General features: G+C 51.7%; 1 protein-coding gene across 1 annotated transcript in view; it reads right to left on the reverse strand.

Moving 5' to 3' along the window:
• Window positions 1-1,528: 1,528 nt before the first annotated feature.
• The window catches only part of DLGAP2 (DLG associated protein 2), a gene marked incomplete at its 5' end in the record, with an annotated part of 465,714 nt that continues 446,407 nt past the window's right edge, over window positions 1,529-20,835 (reverse strand). Inside the window, 4 exons of the mRNA XM_068969930.1 lie at window positions 1,529-1,747; window positions 3,974-4,126; window positions 12,684-12,775; window positions 19,329-19,744. Coding sequence (XP_068826031.1) covers window positions 1,529-1,747; window positions 3,974-4,126; window positions 12,684-12,775; window positions 19,329-19,744 — 880 coding nt within the window. The remainder of the gene's footprint in view (window positions 1,748-3,973; window positions 4,127-12,683; window positions 12,776-19,328; window positions 19,745-20,835) is intronic.

The following is a 20,835-nucleotide window of genomic DNA, read 5'->3' on the forward strand; positions in this document are numbered from 1 at the left end:
TGGCTGTGCAAGGACCTCACCCGGACTCTCACGCCAGAGGCGTGGAGGGTGGTGCGTCTTAAAGTGCGAGTCAAACAGGAAAACAAAGTGCTATGGAGAGGGGTCTGTGCTGCTGGGCTGGGGGCCTGCACTCCCAGGACTGAGGGGCACACAGCGGCCCGTGGAAACGCTGTGGCCCCTGCTTTCACCTGGAGTCACAGCGAGGACTCTAGTCTGGGGTCAAGTGGGTAATCCATGGGCGCTTCCTTTGAGGTGGTGTCTCAACAGACACACAACCATCCAGTTGGAACAATGGTCCCGGCATCTAAATTTAACGAGATGAATGGGAAACCTTCCATTAGAGACCTTCCTATTTTTCTCTGTGCCAATCAGAATCACGAAAACGAATTACTTTTCTGAAAGTCCACAGCTGGAAAGCACAATGTGACCTTTTTTTTTTTTTTGTCATGTCAAAAACAGGCAAGAAATATATTCTGGACTTCAGCTGTACTGCATAGAACAAAAGAATTCTGGAAAAATACAATGTAAACCACATTTCTTCTTTACCATTTAAACTGAGATATACTTACCACACACATTCATATTTCTTAAACTTTTTACAGCATCACAACTGTCATTTTAAACAAGCAAATTTTTTTTTGTTTTGTTTTTTTTAAAGGATACCCTGGAAAGTCAACTGATAGAGCATTTGAGAATATATATACATCTATAAAAAAAAATCACATGGAGCATAAAGGGTGAAACTTAAAGACAGAACCGTGGGTGATAGTTTAAGTTACAAAGGGCTAAAAAATAAACGACTCTTTTATCTGATTAAGGACAACTGTGTTCTCTTTCTACCCCCTGCTACAGAAGAGTCGGCCTCTCTTAAGACTCTCTGTTTCCGTCTGTCTCTCCCTGTGTGGACGGACACTCAGCTGACTTCTGGCTGTGGAGATGCTGTGCTGAGTTTGGGGGGGGGGGGGGCGGAACTTCCACCCCAGGTTTCCAGAGAAGCGCGAGGCGGGGAGCTTGGTGGCTGCAGAGACGACTCCTTATCACCACGGACTTGGCGCAGGAACCAGGTGAAGGGTCGCCGGGTTCAGGGCACAGGGACCCCAGGCCGCGGGGTGGGGGTCTTCCTTCGCTGCGCTCAAGCTGTAGCACCTTCTCTTGGGGTATCTAATGCCTTGAGAGTGCTGAGACACACCCTTTCACAGTTGTTTGTTATTCTCGCCTCTAATATCACACGATTTTATAAAAATATAAATAACAAAGTGTGAACTGGGTTCCATCTCGAGCGGTTTCCTCGACCCCCTCTGGGAAGAGGGGTGCGTCAGGGGTCCCCACGCCGCTCCGGCCCCGGGGGTGGGCATCCGGGCTGCCTGGGAGAAGTCGCTGTGGCCGTGAGCTCGGACGTCCTGGGCGCTCCAGGGTGTTTATGGCACAAACATGAAGGCGGGGCGGACTCGCTGGAGGAATGAGAGGGGAGTGACTGGGAGGTGGCGCTCGGCGGCTAAGGCTCCGCGGGGCGGGGCGCGGCCCCGCCCTAGAGCCGCGTCTGGGCCTCGGGGATGTAGATCTCGATGCTGTCGGCCCGCTCGCTGGCTGAGCTCTGGCGGAAGGACGCCGCCCTCTTGGCCGCTGCCAGCCGCCTCCGCGCCTCCTGCCGCTGTCTGTCCGGCAGGTCCAGAGACTTCTCTCTGGTGATGGGGAGTTTCCCTCTGGGGGGCTTCTTTGGTATTGGAGGGGGGACCTTTCTTTCTTCCTGAAAAGCATCACAAGTCAAGAGTGGGGGTCAGAGCAGCCTGGCCCTCCCCACCACCTACCCCCTCCCACCCCCACGGGGCTGTGCCCTGCCCGCCGGGCCTGCAGTGCCGCCCGGTTCCCCGGGCAGGAAGCTTCTGGGCACGTGAACCTGGGCCTCGGTCTTGGTCGTGGCACCATTCTGACCCCGGGGCTGGGTGAACGCTCCCTTACAAACGCACACCCGCTCACCTTCACGGGGGCCTTCACGACGGCCCCTGACAGCTGGAAACTCTAATCTATTCAACAGACTGCAAGGTCCAAGGACATGGAAACTACCTCAAGTCCTCTGCCACGGGCCTCGGACCCCTCGACATTAACTACCTACGGCTTTTCACTTGCATGGGAATCGGATGTGAATAACTGGCTCTGACTCTCAGCTCGTGTTCTCCAACCACAGCCCCAAGATCCGAGCACGCCTTTTCCAGAGAGAGAGAGACTGCCCAGTTCCGCAGCAAAGGAACACGGGGAGCTGGCAAGCGCCCCGGCCACGAGAGAGGCCTGCGTCCCGCCTGGCGCCCTCTGTCTGCTTGGCAGGGATCACACACCAGACCTGCCCAGGCGGGAGGGACGGGTCCTTGCTGGAAAGGGGCGTGGCCTTTTCTGAGCACATGCCCAGCTGCTGGGGGAAACCTTCATCTGTCCTTTCCCTTTCAGCCTCCAAAAGGACCCGAAGGCACCAAAGTGCCCAGGCCTGGCCACCATGGCGGGTTCAGTGGACACACGGCAGAACCAGACGTCTGTCCTACTGTTTTTGGCAGGAAGATAACCTCGGTGTTTGGAACTGTGTTCTTAGGGCCAGAAGCAGTGTCCTTCCCGACTTGATGGCAGGGGTCATTCGGGGTAATTACTTTGTCAAGACTTCCAGCTATTCCAGAATGTAACTCCTGCCCTGAGTGGGGGACTGTACTTGTCTCTTTGCACGCCTTCGGGGCCTCTGAAACACGCAGCAGTGAAACCAGCCCTTGTGGGAGCCTCCACTCACACTGTGAGTCTGCACAGGCTCACAGCCGTCCTGTGGCGGGGGGTGGGGCGGTGGCCCCGCAGATCTGCAAGGATCTGGGCCCCGGGGTCAGGACGCCGAGCTCAGGCTGCGTTCCAGGGCTGCTCGCCTCCTGGACAGGGTGCCGCAGGACACCATGTTCACTCTGAGGACTACCCGCTACATAGAGCTGGGTCGAGGGTGATATTAGCGGTCAGGTACAGAAGAATGGAAAATGGGAAAGGCTTTTACGTATCTTCAGGCTAGTTTAAAAGTTGGATTTTTAGTGGTTTCCTAGAATAACTTTTTCACTGGGAATCATTACTTATGATTGCCTTCATTCATGACCAAACCATAGACCTCCTGGAGTTGCTCACGCACAACCTGGTTGTTTGCACGCCCCTCCGCCCCCGTCTGCGATGACAAGGGCTTCATCAGCACCTGCGATCAAGCGATGGTCTCCAGCCTGGACCGCAGGAGGCATGTTTTAGGGAAAAAGGATGATGATGGTTTGTGTGCTAATTATCTAGATGTACACCCTCGGCTACTCCCGTGTCCCAAAGTATCTCAGATCAATTGTCTTTGTTATTTTGATTGATAATGTCTGTCTAAGAAAATCAGATTATGATTCTGGAGAACTTCTGTAAGATGCGTCAGGAAGTCAATGTCCTTATAGCTAATTCACACTTATTTCTCAGCCCTAGAGAAGATGATACCTAAAGGGAAAAGCTGAAATCACACGTCAAACTTAATGGGCATTTTCAACCTATCTCAGGGCCCGCTCTATAGGAAGTGTACATCCTTGAACTGTTCAGTAAAGTTAACAGTGTTTCTCGTCTTCACAGGCATCACTGTAAGCAACCTGAAGCCTCCTGTGGGAACCACCACAGTGCAGTCCACACAGAGGGTGGCGGCGATGGGAATAATTCAGAGGACGGGGCATGACAGGAAATGCGACTTCGAATTCACACTTGGGTTCTGTTGGTGTCTTCTTGGAATTGTCAGCAAGAAAGGGACTTCCTATATGTGCTGATGACTCCAGCACCAGCCTGGCTGTGCACACATGGGTCTAGGTGTGATATCAGATCCTGCCCTGTTAACTGCACACTGAGACACGCATGCTAACGTGGCACTTGGAGCACGTGCAGGGAGTGTGGGCAGGGACGGGGGCGGTGGGCTCTGTGTGGGGATGCAGCAGGGGCTTACCTTCCTCTCCGGAGACTCGACCACCTTCCAGTCACTGAGTTTCAGCTGGTGCAACTCGTCGAACTTCATGCTGACGTCCTGAACGGACAGCTGCAGCATGTCCCAGTAGCCGGCCAGATCCTGGGAAGTGGGCCTGGGCATAGCGCTGGGGTCCTGCTGGACACATGCACAGTTAGAGCCGCGGAGACCTCCGGGCGGGGCTGGGCCAGGGGCTGCTCTTCCCAATGAAGCGGGTCTGGGAGAAGCCTCCGTAATTCAGAATTGGGTGCACATGCTCCTGAGGGCCCATGAGGATCTAGTGACAGTTTACATGAGTGTTTGCTGACAGTTAAAAAAATCTGTGATGGAATTTCAGCTGAGCTATTTCAAATCCTAAAATATGATGCTGTGAAAGTGTTGCACTCACTATGTCAGCAAATTTGGAAAACTCAGCAGTGGCTACAGGTCTAGAAAATGTCAGTTTTCATTCCAATCCCCAAAAAGGGCAATGTCAAAGAATGTTCATACTACCACACAACTGCACATGCTAGCAAAGTAATTCTCAAAATTCTCCAAGTTAGGTTTCAACAATATGTGAACCCAGAACTTCTACATGTTCAAGGTGGATTTAGAAAAGGAAGAGGAAGCAGAGATCAAATTGACAACACCCACTGGATCATAGAGAAAACAAGAGAATTCCAGAAGAACATCTGCTTCATTGACTATGCCAAAGTCTTTGACTGTGTGGATCACAACAAACTGGAAAATTCTTCAAGAGATGGGAATACCATGACACCTGACCTGCCTCCTGAGAAACCTGTATGCAGGTCAGGAAGCAACAGTTAGAAGTGGGCATGGAATAACAGTCTGGTTCAAAAGTCAGGAAAGGAGTACATCAAGGCTGTATATTGTCACCCTGCTTATTTAACTTAAATGCAGAATACATTAAGAGAAATGCTGGGCTGGAATCAAGATTGTCAGGGGAAATATCAATAACCTCAGATATGCAGACAACACCACCCTTATGGCAGAAAGTGAAGAGGAACTAAAGAGCCTCTTGATGAAAGTGAAAGGTGAGAGTGAAAAAGCTGGTTTAAAACTCAACATTCAAAAAACTAAGATCATGGCATCTGGTCCCATCACTTCATGGCAAATAGATGGGGAAACAAGGGAAACAGTGACAGACTTTATTTTGGGGGGCGCCAAAATCACTGCAGATGGTGGCTACAGCCTTGAAATTACAAGGCCCTTGCTCCTTGAAAGAAAAGCTATGACTAACCTATATAGCATATTAAAAAGCAGAGGCATTACTTTGCCAACAAAGGTCCATCTAGTGAAAGTTATGGTTTTTCCAGTAGTCATGTATGGATGTGAGAGTTGGACCATAAAGAAAGCTGAGCGCTGAAGAATTGATGCTTTTGAACTGTGGTGATGGAGAACTCTTGAGAGTCCCTTGGACTGTGAGGAGATCAAACCAGTCCTTCCTAAAGGAAATCAGTCCTGAATATTCATTGGAAGGACTGATGCTGAAGCTGAAGCTCCAATACTCTGGCCACCTGATGTGAAGAGCCAACTCATTAGAAAAGACCCTGATGCTGGGAAAGATTGAGGGCAGAAGGAGAAGGGGCCGACAGAGGATGAGATGATTGGATAGCATCACCAACTCAATGGACATGAGTTTGAGCAAGCTCTGGGAAATGGTGAAGGACAGGGAAGCCTGGTGTGCTGCAGTCTGTGGGGTCTCTAAGAGTTGGACATGACTGAGCAATTGAACAACAACAAATCTGAAAAGTCTGTGTTCTGTGTGATTCCAACGGTAGGACATGCTGGAAAGGGCACATCTATGGAGACAGTAAAAAGATGAGAGGTGGCTGGGGGCTGAGGGAAGACAAGGGGTGACCAGGGGGAGCACAGAGGATTCTCGGGACCGTGAGACCGCTCTGCATGTCACTGTCCCGGTGGACACATGTCATATATTTGTCTAAATCCACAGACTGTCCAACACCAAGAGTGAGCCATGGAAACCACGGACGCATAGTGGTGGGGCTGGTGTGTGGCAACAGGGAGTACATGGCATTTTTTCTGTATTTTTCACCCAGTTTTGCTGTGAATCTACAGTGGCTGAATAAACATCTATGAACATGGCTGAAAAATGGGCAGAGGATATGTCTTCCAGGAAAGACATACAGATGGCCATTGGGCACATGAAAAGATGCTCGGCATCACTAATCAGCAGAGAAATGCACAGCAAAACCACAGTGAGGTATCACCTTGCACCTGTCCCAGTGGCCATCATCAGACAGGAAGTAGCGAGGTTTCGAGGATGCAGAGAGAAGGCAGCCCTTGTGTGCTCCTGGTGGGAACACAGACTGGTGCTATGGAGAACAGTATGGAGTAGCCTCACAAACTCAACATGCAGCTAGCACATGACCCAGGGGTGCCCTCCTGGGTATTATGGAGAACAGTATGGAGTAGCCTCACAAACTCAACATGCAGCTAGCACATGACCCAGGGGTGCCCTCCTGGGTATTATGCGAAGAAAACGACAAGATTAATTCAAACAGACACACGCACCTCCACATTCACTGCCAAACTATCTACAATCGCCAAGACGTGGAAGCAGCCGAAGTGTCCTTCAGCAGAGAGGATGTCATGCTATATATAGTGAAATACTACTCGAGTGTAACAAAGAATGCAATCTTGAAACCTGCGATAACATGTAAGTCAGACAGAAGAAGACAAATGCTGTATGACTTCACTTGTATGTTGAACCTAAAAATGAAAACAAATGAACAAATGTAACAAGATGGAAACAGAGTCAGATACAAACAGGTGTGTCAGAGGGGACTGGGGATGGGGGTGAGAAGCGAGTTCAGGATAAGGAGGTACGGACTGCCAGCTGCAAAATAAGGGAGTCCTGGGAATGAAACTTACAGTGTGGGGAATGCAGGAGTAATTGTGTAGCCTCTTTGTACGGTGACATGTTCTAACCAGACTTATCATGTTGATCAGTTTGCAACATCAGATCACTATGCTGTGTATCAGGAACTAACATGGTGCTGCATTTCAAAAAACACAAAAGCACACTCATAGAAAAAGGGACCAGATTTGTGGTTACTAGAGGTAGGGGTGGGGTGGGGGAGGAGGGGGAATGCGATGAAGGTCGCCAAAGGCACGAACTTCCAATAACAGGATAAACCAATGCTAAGAATGTGAGGTACAGCATGGTAAATACAGTCAGCATTGCTGTCCTCACACACGAAAGCTGCTAAGACAGCAAATCCTGAAGGCTCTCATCACAAGGAAAATTACCTTTTTCTGCTTCTTTGTGTGCCCACAGATGTGATGGATGCTCCCTAAGATTAAGGGGCCAGTCACTTCATGATACCAGTCAGATCACGGTGCTGCACTCCTACACTTATATCTCAACACAGCTGGGAGGAAATGCTTTCTTAGAACCTGGGGATGGTGGCGCCTGTTAAGGTTTTGATGCCTCGACAGTTCTCGCAGCTGAGGCCCTCTGGTTCTGGGCGCCTGTGGGGTTCCTGGGCAGGGTCTGTGGTGGTGCTGGTGGTGAGGGGCTCTGGGGAGGTGGGGCCTGTTTCCTTCTGTCCTCTGAGGGGTCTCAGCCCTGCTTCTGAAGGTCAGAGACACCCCACGTGTGCACCATGGGTGCCGTTGCCCTGGCTTGGAGGGAGGGCTTGGCAGGTCAGGTTCCTGCCCTAGGAGGACAGCTGACGCCACAAGTGGCACACGGGCAGCCACGGGTGGATGCGGCCCCAGGGCAGGCTCGCTCCTGCATGCGCTTATCAGGGCGCTGGCCCATTCACGGAGCTTCCCCCCACAGCCCCCTCCTGTCACCCCCACCGGGGCCAGGACTCGACGTGCGAATGCTGGGGACACAGACGTCCAGTCCTAGTCCTATGCCCACACCCACCAGGCCACTCTCTGGGCCCTGTCCACCTGCCCAACACAACCAGACGGCAGCTGTGCTGACCTGCTGGGAGGGGGTCAGAACAGCCATCCGAGCCACTCGCACACAAAGCCCTCATTTTCTGCTCAGAGAGAGAAGTGCAACCCCGGGCAGTTGTTTACTGTGTGAGGACCATTCTCCACTGAGCCACCAGGGGCGACCTGGTGTGCAGACCGAAGAGCCGGATGGGCGGGTGCAGGGTCGCGCACAAGGTCAGGGTTGGATGGGGTCGCGTACAGGGTCAGGGCGAGGTGCAGGGTCATGTCAGGGTCAGGGTCAGATACAGGGTCAGGCTCAGGCTCAGGGTTGGGTCAGGGTCATGTCAGGGTCAGGTGTGGGAGGGTTCGTCAGGTCACCAGACCTGGCCTGTCACGCACTCGCCTGAGTTTGAGCTCAGCTGCCGCTTATAAAGGAAAACAGTGAAGGCCTTGCTCTGAGCTGTGCCTTGCAGGTGATGGGGTTCGGGGGGACCAACAGGGGCTCCTTGGACGGCTGGGGCTGGCAGGGTGCTCCTCCCCCTGACAGTGGGTCCTGAGCCGCGTGTCCTCCTCCTGGAGGATGTAGCTGGCACAGCGACCCCTCCTCCCCTCCCCCCCACCCCCCACCAAGGGGCAGGTGTGAAGGGCCTGCTCATGTCTGAGGATCACGTTGCCCAAGAGTGAACTCCGGGGTCACTAGGCCTCTGCTCTGGGCTCTGGGGGGCAGAGGCCATGGGCATGGTGGACCCCAGCACAGTCAGGGCCTTGCTCTGGGTCCTCTGCTCCTTTCTGGGAGGCGTGGCTATATCTGTGTCCTTGGACACTCCCACACCCTGGTCTGTTTGTAGGCCCCATCTGTCACATCAAGGTGGGCCAGGCCAGTCCCCTCCCCCAGCAAGTGTGCAGAGCTGTCCATCCCTGTTGACTGCACGCAGGGTCCCAAGGTGCTACCTGGCCCCAGCATGGGAGGTCCTGGGACGTGGGCTCAGATGCTCTGTGTTCTAGAACATTCTCTGGGAGCTGTGTGTCCTGAGAAGGGCTGAGGAGAGACCATGGTCTCGTTCAAGTGCAGCGTTAGATCAGTGGTCTGTGTGTGACTCCATCTCTTCCAGCTCCGGGGGTGCTGGGCCACCGGCCCTATGGCCACAGGGGTCCACCTGCTAGTGTCAAGGGCAGGCCCTTCCCAGAGTCCATCCTCAACAGCCAGTGGGTCTGACTCACTCCCTGGGGCCATTCCTTTGTCTTAGAACTAGGGCTGCCAACGAGGACAGTGTGGTTTTTATGAGCAGGGCCCCGCCGGCACTTTCAGCCCCTCTGCTGACGGTCCGCCCAGAGCCCAGCAACCTCCTCCAAGTGCTCTGGGGCTTTTGGTCCAATGGAGAGCGCACGAAAAGGAAGCGGTCACGCCAGACCTCTTATGAACACAAAGTGCAATCTGACGTGTGTAAGAGGTGTCAAGGATGTGAAGCTGGATAATTCTCAGGTCTAATACCCCAGCTGCATCTGGCAGAGAAGACTGCATTGCTCACAGCTGGAAGACCATTACTGTGCTGCACGGAGGTTCCTGAAGACGCGGACAACCCTCCCATCGGCTCAGCAGAACAGGGACCACGCCCCCTGGTGGCCTTGGTCAGTCCTCAGAGATGGCGATGGGGTGGGGCTGGGGCTGGGGCAGGGGGTAGGACACGCCTGGGGGACGGGAGAGCCGAGTGTTTCTACAACTGCATGTTCCTTTGAGGGACCCTAAGCCTGCCTGTTCCCCACTCTTAAATGTTGATTGTAACTTCACGGCATAGGCGGCCAGGTGCTAATGCTTTAAATCTCATGATGAACTTGAATGGGATTAATGGAAAATATTGGAGAAAACATTCTCTTTAATGATCCTGATGAAAAGGGATGAATTGGCAACTCTGACGTGCTAGGCTGCCTCCATGTGGAAGAACATGCTGCAAACCCACAGGCCTCCATGTGAACTTAAGAACAGAGCAAAACAAGGTCGAGACACCGTGAACTGATGCTTGTGTGTTAATGAAGATGTGTGGTCTGAAAGAGGTCAGTGTATGGATTATAAATAAAAATACATAAAAGAGGTTGTAAAGTAGTGTGAATACCATTGAGCTATTACTCTTCAATGACTTTCTCCAAATAATTATTGTTTCTCCAAAATAATATCAGTGAGTACTTTCTTTGGTCAGATAAGGAAAAGTATGTGTGTAATGATACATATTTATATTTATTGATAGACCGAGTGCCTGATGATCTATGGATGGAGGCTCGTGACATTGTACAGGAGACAGGGATCAAGACCATCCCCATGGAAAAGAAATGCAAAAAAGCAAAATGGCTGTCTGAGGAGGCCTTCCAAATAGCTGTGAAAAGAAGAGAGGCGAAAAGCAAAGGAGAAAAGGGAAGCTATAAGCATCTGAATGCAGAGTTCCAAAGAATAGCAAGAAGAGATAAGAAAGCCGTCTTCAGCGATCAATGCAAAGAAATAGAGGAAAAGAACAGAATGGGAAAGACTAGCAATCTCTTCAAGAAAATTAGAGGGAACATTTCATGCAAAGATGGACTCGATAAAGGACAGAAATGGTCTGGACCTAACAGAAGCAGAAGATATTAAGAGGTGGCAAGAATACACAGAAGAACTGTACAAAAAAGATCTTCACGACCCAGATAATCATGATGGTGTGATCACTCATCTAGAGCCAGACATCCTGGAATGTGAAGTCAAATGGGCCTTAGAAAGCATCACTACGAACAAAGCTAGTGGAGGTGATGGAATTCCAGTGGAGCTATTTCAAAGCCTGAAAGATGATGCTGTGAAAGTGCTGCACTCAATATGCCAGCAAATTTGGAAAACTCAGCAGTGGCCACAGGACTGGAACAGGTCAGTTTTCATTCCAATCCCAAGGAAAGGCAATGCCAAAGAATGCTCAAACTACCGCACAATTGCACTCACCTCACACGCTAGTAGAAGTAATGCTCAAAATTCTCCAAGCCAGGCTTCAGTAATATGTGAACTGTGAACTTACTGATGTTCAAGCTGGTTTTAGAAAAGGCAGAGGAACCACAGATCAAATTGCCAACATCCGCTGGATCTTGGAAAAAGCAAGAGAGTTCCAGAAAAAACATCTATTGACTTTATTGACTATGCCAAAGCCTTTGACTGTGTGGATCACAATAAACTGTGGAAAATTCTGAAAGAGATGGGAATACCAGACCACCTGACCTGCCTCTTGAGAAATCTGTATGCAGGTCAGGAAGCAACAGTTAGAACTGGACATGGAACAACAGACTGGTTGCAAATAGGAAAAGGAGTACATCAAGGCTGCATATTGTCACCCTGCTTATTTAACTTATACGCAGAGTACATCGTGAGAAACGCTGGGCTGGAAGAAGCACACGCTGGAATCAAGATTTCCGGGAGAAATATCAATAACCTCAGATATGCAGATGACACCACCCTTATGGCAGAAAGTGAAGAAGAACTAAAGAGCCTTTTGATTAAAGTGAAAAAGGAGAGTGAAAAAGTTGGCTTAAAGCTCAACATTCAGAAAACGAAGATCATGGCATCCGGTCCCATCACTTCATGGCAAATAGATGGGGAAACAGTGGAAACAGTGTCAGACTTTACTTTTTTGTGCTCCAAAATCACTGCAGATGGTGATTGCAGCCATGAAATTAAAAGACACTTACTCCTTGGAAGAAAAGTTATGACCAACCTAGATAGCATATTGAAAAGCAGAGACATTACTTTGCCAACAAAGGTCCATCTAGTCAAGGCTGTGGTTTTTCCAGTGGTCATGTATGGATGTGAGAGTTGGACTGTGAAGAAAGCTGAGTGCTGAAGAATTGATGCTTTTGAACTGTGGTGCTAGAGAAGACTCTTGAGAGTCCCTTGGACTGCAAGGAGATCCAATCAGTCCATCCTAAAGGATATCAGTCCTGGGTGTTCACTGGAAGGACTCATGCTGAGGCTGAAACTCTGACACTTTGGCCACCTCATGCGAAGAGCTGACTCACTGGAAAAGACCCTGATGCTGGGAGGGATTGGGGGCAGGAGGAGAAGGGGATGCCAGAGGATGAGACGGCTGGATGGCATCACTGACTCGATGGACGTGAGTCTGAGTGAACTCTGGGAGTTGGTGATGGACAGGGAGGCCTGGCGTGCTGCGATTCATGGGGTCAAAAAGAGTTGGACATGACTGAGTGACTGAACTGAACTGAACTGAATATTTATATATGTAAGTATTCATGTTAGAATATATATATGTGTATATAATGTATGTATATATTCCCTTTGATTTTCAGGAAGATCAGAACCAAGTTTAGTGGCAACCGTGTTTCCTAGCTTGGTCCCTGGTATTTCGGCTCAGTCCTGACTATGACGTAAAGCCGAGACTGCCCCTGGAATCCCCTGCTGGCCTCTCTCAGTGTGGTTGCTCGTGTGTTTCTGCAGGAGCCACTTCCTGGTGCCCCCGTCACTGTGTCATCCCCACGACATAATGCACACCTGTCCCCCTGCCCGGGGTCCCGAGGGGCAGGCTGGTGGCCAAGGACACTCTAATGGCTGGGAGCCCGCTGCCCTCTGCCCACCACGCCCCTCCCTCGCCCACAGCCGAGGCCTCCTGCTTTGGCCTCCGGAGCTGTGCGCGTCCCCATCCTTCACCAGGCTTGCTCCCGCAGCGGTCCTTCACAGCGGACAGGGCAGAGGTGAGGGCGGAGAGAGTGGACGCCTGGCCTGCTGACCCACGCCCGAGGGTCTCAAGGGGGCACTCACCATGTTCTGCTGGCAGAGCCAGTAAAACTGCTGGAACTTCTGGGACATCAGCAGCTGGGCGCTCCCCACGGCACTCCGGATCTTGCCGAGGACTGTGGACACACACAGGGTTACAGGCGGGTCGGCGGGGGCCAGGAGAAGGGCGCCACGCAAGGTGGCCTTCCCGCCGCGGCTCCAGGTCCTCGCGTGCGTGAGGTCGTGTCTGACTGCGGCTCCACGGATTGTGCCCCCCAGGCGCCCCTGTCTGTGGGATTCTCCAGGCAAGAACACTGGAGGGGGTCGTCATGCCGTCCTCCAGGGGATCTTCCCTACTCAGGGATCGAACCCTCGCCTCCTGCACTGGCAGGTGTGCTCTTTACCATGGAGTCACCTGGGACGCCGTTATCCTCGGTCACCGGAGGTGAAAACTTTGAGCTTACTGTGTGGAACGGCCACCAGTTGAGCCCTCTTTCCATCTGGTCCATCCTGATTCATGAAGCAAATTCAAAGATGACCAAATACTGACTATCGGGACACCTCAGTGTGGGGGGAAATTTACCTTTGAAAGGTCCTCCAGCCCACCCAGCCCTCCAGGGGTCAGTTGGGTGGCAGGGACCCTGGCCCCTCACATCACCCCGCTGACCCCTGGGAGGGTACGTGAGGATATCCTGCCTCAGGCACCTGGGGGCCAGCTCACCAGGGCTGTCAGGAGCAGCGAGGGTCCATTTGATCTATGAATGATCTCAAGTTGTAAGAACTTAATTAATCAAAGGGTGCTTTAAAAAAGTAAGTAATACGGCTTTGTCAGTGGAAAGGATTTAACCACTTACTGGATAGTTGTGATGACTTAGGGATTTGAACTGGGCAAAAGAAAGATTTCCAGCATGAAAATTTTGGGAACCACCCCCCCACCTACTCCCTGCATGTGCCTCCTCACATCCCATCATTCTGACCCAGTCCTGGCCTGTGTGAACATCATCATTATTTCAGAAATAACAGCTTTGTGAGACCCCAACTCCCATGATTCTCAGAGGCACTTAGGAATCTGGAGGCAAACGCTTCTGGCCTCTGTACCTGGGCCCTTGTCTCTGGGGTTCGGTCTAAGCGGCCATCCCCAGCTACTCCCCTCTGCGGGCAAGTGTGTCCTCTCTTGAGTTCCCTTCAACACCTGCACAACACAGATAACAACCAGCTACACAGAGCCCCTGACGTGCCACGTGGGTCCAGCTTGTCTCCTGCCCAGGGAAGACGGGAGCCTCCGAGACAAAGATCTTAGCCTGGAGCTCGTCTGGCATGAAGCGACTCTGAACCGTCACCACCGACAGAGTGTTTCAGTACTTGTGGATTCTCGACCCTGGGACATTCCTGAGGTTCAGTCTGGAGAAAAGCCCAGAGGGAGGAACCTTCAGCATGTGGGTCACTTGGCGGGGGTCTGGGTATGGGCAGACTCAGGGGGTGCAGGGTGGGGCCTGAGACCTGGCATTTCCACAGGGGTGCAGCCCACATCCAGAGAGGTAAACTCAGTTTCTCTAGCTTTCTCCCCAGTTTCCCCAAACATTCCTAATTTTGATAGGCAGCCTCCAAAATAATGAGTTGAGACTCATTTGGGGTGAGCTAGAAACTGGCCTCAAGGACTCTGACTCCTGGGCCACAAGCCACTGAGACCCTGGTTCCTGGCCTCCCCCAGCGGGTGGGGCTCACGGACACAGCGGGGGCCTCGGTGCACAGGCGGCCAAGGCCTACGAACTGGAACCGGAGTCCTTGAAATCAAACGTGTCTGTGAGGGGTGCCGAGGACGCGTCCTACTGGGACAGGAAGCAGCCATGGAACAGGAGGCCCGGGGCACTGTCGTGCTTCCAGGGTGAGCGTGTTCATCACGGGGTGCCCTCCTGGGGTCGGGGAGGGGGTTAATGACCTGACTCGCTCCTGAGTTTGCCTGCACTTTCTAACTTGTCTGGATTGCTGTTCCCCAAAGCTTGACTGAAGACTTGCACACACAGAGAACTTGAAACAAAGTAGCGCCAGCACCTCTGCTCCGTCACTTGGGATCACCAGCTCTGGGTGTGTGTCCTTCTGACCCTCCTGGAGATGAGCTGTAGTCAGCACGTCCCTCGCCAGCACGCTGCACAACCACAGAGCCACGGCCCTTCCTTAGAAACCAACACTTCCCTAATATCACCCAATTCTCGGTTGCTTCTAAAATGTGAAGAAGAGTTAAAACTGTAACTTTCAATACCAGTGAGTTCACTAGATAACACCGCGGCATTCTTTCAGACTTAAACGAAACAGAAAGCCGTCTTGTCAGCGTCCTGACGCCCGCAGCCCGCTGCAGGGGGGCTTGGCCCCTGGCCCCCTGGCCTGCTCATCTCCCCCATCTCTGGGCAGTGGAGGGGACACAGGGAAGGAAGGCAGAGGGGCTGGAGCACGGCCTGCAAGGGCTGAAAATACTTCCCACCTGGTTCACACTTTGGCCCTCAAACTGAACACGTTAGATTTCCACTTGTAAACCCTTGTAACTTGCAGGACTGACGAAAACCTTTGAAGAGACTTGTTTTAACCAAACGGTCACTGTAGGAATATATAGAAGTGCTGCTGCTGCTGCTAAGTCGCTTCAGTTGTGTCCGACTCTGTGCGACCCCATAAACGGCAGCCCACCAGGCTCCCCCATCCCTGGGATTTTCCAGGCAAGAACACTGAATCACATATAAATGCATTTTTTTTTTCACTGATGCTATGCTTCCTGAAGTGGTAATTAAAAAGTCAGTCAGTTAAACTAAACAGCATTCTAAGTGGCACAAAGTAAAAAAAACAAAAAGAAACTCCCCCAAATAGTGTGCTTTCTGAAATAAAAGTTTCCAGAGCCACAAACATCTTACTCCACAGGTTCATAAGAAAGATGAACAGCATGAGGAACTCAACAGTGGGGTCGTCTGTGAGGTGTGACATCCTCAGCGTCTGTGACGCTGGAGTTTTAGTCCCCATTTTTCACATCCTTCTTAAAATGCACCTCAATGGAAGTATTAATATACAGTACTTCAGTTAATAAACTTTAGCACAACATGGATAGGAGGTGATGTCTGGGTGTTGATTTACTATAGTGGAGACTTATTATAAAGGGTATACATTGATTATTGCTCGAGAGAGGTAAGGAATGTCAGAGTGTAGCTAATGGCCTGACGGCTAATGGCAGGGGATTTGTGCTCATCAATGTGGATGGTTCTATCTGATACCTATAATATAAATAATAGCCTCCCATAATTGCAAAGAATTTGAAGCAAAAATTCAATTTATTCTTTTCCACTATCCTTCTCTAATTCTGTCACAGTTTAGCCACTTTCTTTCAAGAGCTACAGATAAGGGCTCATGCTCATCAGAATGGAAATTTACAAAGAACCTGAGACAACCCAGGCCTCTGATGTACAGAGAAATTTGATTAACTGACTTGCTCCTTTATTTTTCACGCCTATTCTACAATTTCCAGCTCCACCTAAATTCACCATGAAGTGCTAGGGCAACACTGACACTATTCTTTTGAAATTCGAGGTGGGCTTTTCTAGAACTTGCACACAGTTTGAGGTGGTCACTTGGAGATCCACCACCGGCGGATCTCGGATTTCCTCCTGACCCAGGCGTGGGGACGCGCGCATCCACAAATCCCCGGCCAAGCCTCAGGCTTTCTCACCTTCCTGTTTCTCGAGCACACGCTTGCTCTCAGGCTCGGTTTACCGCGGCCCGGGAGGCTGGGGCGGCCCGCGTGCTGACCACACCCTCAGCTGTCAGAGGCAGCAGCCTCGGGCTTGAGGGGTGACCGGGTGGGGATCCCCTGGCTGGAAGCGGCGGCGCTTAGAGCCGTCCCCGCTGCTGGCCTTCAGTGTGCGGACTCCCGGGCAAACCACAGGCCCAGGGCAGTCTCCCTGTGGCCCGACCTCCTCACCCGCCTTGGTCCCCGAGACCCCCGTCACTGTGATTACCGCCGACGGCACCCTGCCCGAGCCGGACGCCTCCCCACCTAGAGAGCGTGGCACCTCCAGGGAAGGAGGCCTGGGAGACCCACCGCGAGCGTCGAACCCCAGCTCTGCCAATAACGTGGCAACTGAGAATGGGGGACCCTCAGATGATGATGTTTCCCAGTGCTGTGCTGAGATCTTCAGATCAGCAGCTCTGGGGCAGAGTTGTTCGGGTGCAGGAGAACAGCCCAGCACCTCCCCAAAGACCCACGGCTCAGTTCCCCAGGCCATTTATCTTTTTACAAACCTGCTGAGTAAGATCTCTGTGGCTCTGGAAACTTCCATTTCAGAAAACATACCTTTTTTATTTTTTTGCTCTTACTTTATGCCACTTACCCATTTGGTTTAACATAATTAACACAAAACCCACAAAACACTAGTGTAGCGGTGGTTTACAGCCCCTGCAGAGTAACCATCTATGCTTCAACCTACTTTAACATGACTTAACTTGTACCAGTATTAACGGTTCTCATGATGTTTTTATTAACTGTAGAGAGCTGAGTGAATCTGATTTGTTCGATCAATTCAGTGAGCTGTGGTTATAAAATAATAGCTTGGGAGAAAAGTTATCTCACATAATGGAAATTTCAATATTCGGAGCTCAGGGTTTTGGTTCAACAGCCATTTAATTTAATCTTCGCTTTTTAAAAGGACTGTAACCAAGAACCGTGTACCTGTTCCTAAAGTGAGGGGTGGAATGGAAAGTTACCTTACCTTTAAGCATTACCAGGGAATCACTTAAACGTGACCAATACGGTGCCCGGTTAATGTGTGGAGCATGCAGTTGAGACAAAAAATAAAGCTGGGTAATTAAGAAATTGAGAAAAATCACAGAAAGGCTCGGATAGACCTGTTCACTGCTCTTTGCATCCAAGACTCCTAGAGATGTGATTTCACGTTGTTATGAAACTGGTGGGAAGACGCTGCAGAGTCCCGGTGACTGAGTTGCTGTCGGTGGGAGGGGCCCCACGCCTGGCTGAGGGCAGTGTCAGGGCACACGGGGTTTTACACGCTGTGCTGTGTAGTGGCGTGAGTAGGGGTGGAAGCACCCTGTGCATGAAGACTGCCCCCCTTCCCCCTTCCTCCTTCGGACTCCCGCCGCTGAGGCTTCTGCTGGACACTGCCAGCGGATGCTCAGCGCATCCGGGCAGTGCCGGAGGACGGTCAGCACATCCGGGCACCGCCGGTGGATGGTCAGCACGGCCGGGCATTGCAGGGGGACGGTCAGTGTATCAAGTGTGATTGCCCAGGAGCCTAAGACGGAGCAGAGCTCCAGGAAAACGCAAAGCCGTCCCCACCTTTGAGAAGGGCGTGTGCCCACGTGCATGTCCCCAGGGATGACAGAGCCAGGGACTTTGGGAGGTCGGGACCAAGCTCCCCACCGCAGGGGCAGAGTCCAAGTCTGAGGGAGGGCCTTCCTGGAGGGTCTCCGGCCTGGCTTTCTGCCCCTGCTCGTGCTCTGATATTGGCCCGCCTGCCCGACTAGTCTACCTGCCTTCAAGGTCCGCCCAGATGCCGCCGCCACCGGGAAGACTTCTCAGACTGCCCTGCTGGCAGCATGTGCCGGACTTCGGGGTGTCAACAGCACTGTGCACTGCTCTTACCACAGGCACTTCCTCACTCACTGTAAACGCCTCTGTCCTGGTCTTACCCACGCTGAGGTCCCTGCAGTGTCTGTGCGGCATGCTCATCAGTGTCTCCACCTGCAGTCTCTGGGACGGCTCCTAGCATGTACTCAGCAAATGCCTGCTGGGGCTTTACATGACACAGAGTCCAGGAGAAGATCCCAAAGTGCAAAAAAGGTGAAAAAGAGAAATGCAGCTGACGGACAGCAGAAACTCCCTTTCCTCTGCCCGGCTGAAGGAGAAATGTGTTCTCCAGATGCTGGTAATAAGACAACGACAACCTAGGTGACAGGATCTTACTGTTGATCTGGGTCACTGCAGATCATCAAATCACACACAGGATGATCACGGCATTACTTCCAGGATTTTCCCGACCACCCCAGTGACAAGAAAATCATAACTTATCATGACAAGGCTTCAGCGCTGGGGACTTTTAATGTCACCTCTTAATTTCCAGGGTCTAAGGCACAAGCCGAGTGTGTATTTTATTGCTCAGGGATCCTCTCTGGACCACAAATGAGGGTGACGGATTCAGAGAATCAGAGTGAAGTAAATGGCCAGGGATAGGGGCACGGCGTTTTCTGAACAGCGGAAGACACTCCATCACTAGCTAGGGAGTTAGTCACTTACCATCTCCAGCTTTTCTCTGACACAAAGCCAAAGCAATTTCTTTTGACACGAGACGGTCACGAGTCTAGAAAGTGGTTGAACTGTTGTTGCCCATCATCATTGCTAAAATTCAGAGAACCAGCATATGGACCCTGAGATAACCTGCAGTCCCAAGACCACTGCAGGCTTGAGCCATCCTGCAATCCAGCACACAGCACGGAACAGAAGGATGCCCGTCAACATTTCAGCCACTGCTTTTCTGTTCATCCGCTTGCATCTTAGCTTGGGTGGGGTATGGTGGGAGCCCACGCACTTTAAGTTACTCAGGGATCAAAGGGATTGTCCTCATGGATTTCATTCGCCACGTACTCATTTATGGAAACCTGGTGAGTGTCTTCAGGCCTCAGGAGACACCTGCCTCTTACCTTCCTCCACGAGGTCGTTCTCCTCGGCTTCCCTCTCCATCTCCTTGCACCAGCCTTCCATCCGCTTCGTCTCCGTGTGCAGCAGCTTCAGGAACCATGCGCCGTCCCTGTGGCATGGAGACACACGCCCGCCGTCCACTGCGTCCAGGGATGGCTCCAGCCAGGGGTCGGGAGGGGGCAGGTTGGCAGTGTCCACGGGGGTCCGATAGTCCTCCCGGTAACTGAAGAGACCCTGGGTCCGGACGGTGCGCACTGCCCCATACTGCGTGGGGGTGCTGGGCTCCGAGTGCCTCTGGAAGGAGGATCCGAACTGCAGGCCCTTGTCCTCCGTGGTGACGTGTCCTGGGAAGCCCTCCAGCTCCAGGTCCGCCTGCACCCCGGCCGTCACGCTGTTGGAGCGCTTGAAGCGTCCGTGTCTGCGGGGGGTGGAGGGGGAGACAGACAGGAGCTTGTTGGAGATGACCCTGAGCTGCAGAGCCCAGCTTACACATCCAGAGCATGCTGGGCCACACGCCAGCCTCGCGTGGAGACGAGCGCTTTCATCTTTGTTATCAGCACACTGGTGTTTCATCTGTGTGAGAGCTTAGTTTGACTTTGCAAAGAATGAAACTCTAACTTTAACTTTAACTTTTAAGCTTCCATGGCTAAGTGATGCCCACTGAAGACCTAAGTTTACCACAGGCGGCTCAATCTATCCCTGAAACCACTGTCTTGGAGTAGTTACCTGCCTTTCAGAAACACGTGACAGGCTTACACATTTCTGTGTGTATGTATGTAAAATGAAGCCCCACTGCTTCTTTCAAGTACGTTATTCTTTTAAGTAGTAACATCTGTGTCTTGTTGAGTTCTGGTGGCTATGCATATCGTATTTCAGGATATGAGCTTCTTCTCTCTGAATGCTGCAGTAGCATCCGGTTATGTCTTTTATGCAAAATAATGAATCCAAATTCTGACTTCAGCAGGTATTTAAAAAACATATTCATTGTATGTATTTAAATGTCACTCATTTCTCATAGCCAGTTACTCAAAGGATTGGCAAGAATGAATTTATAACTGGAGCCCAGATTTTGCTGGTGAGAACTGTGTGTGTGTGTGTGTGTATGCATGTGCACGTGTGTGCACGTGTATCTGTATGCATGTGTGTCTGTGTGCATGCTTGTGTTTCTGTGTGACTGTCTATGTATGCATGTATGTGTACGTGTGTCTGTGTGTGTGTGTGTGTGCATGTATGTCTGCACACCTAAACTCTGCCAAGCTACACAAGTTGGCTCCTCACCAACTGGATGCGCAGATGGCAGGCAGCTGTGTGTGTAGCTGGCTAATGGATCTGCCTTCGCTGGAGGCAAAGGCGCTGAGAAGGAGCCACCAGCGGGGACGGAGGGGCACAAGCCCAGGTCCCAGGGCGGAAGACGCGGTTTCTGAGAGGCCCCCGTCCTGGGGAAGCCATCAGTTCCTTGGCAGTCCACATCTTTGCAGGTTGGCCTAAAACCCTCACTGTGAGTGACTC

Source organism: Capricornis sumatraensis, chromosome 4 (genome assembly GCF_032405125.1).
Source record: "Capricornis sumatraensis isolate serow.1 chromosome 4, serow.2, whole genome shotgun sequence".
Lineage (NCBI taxonomy): Eukaryota > Metazoa > Chordata > Mammalia > Artiodactyla > Bovidae > Capricornis > Capricornis sumatraensis.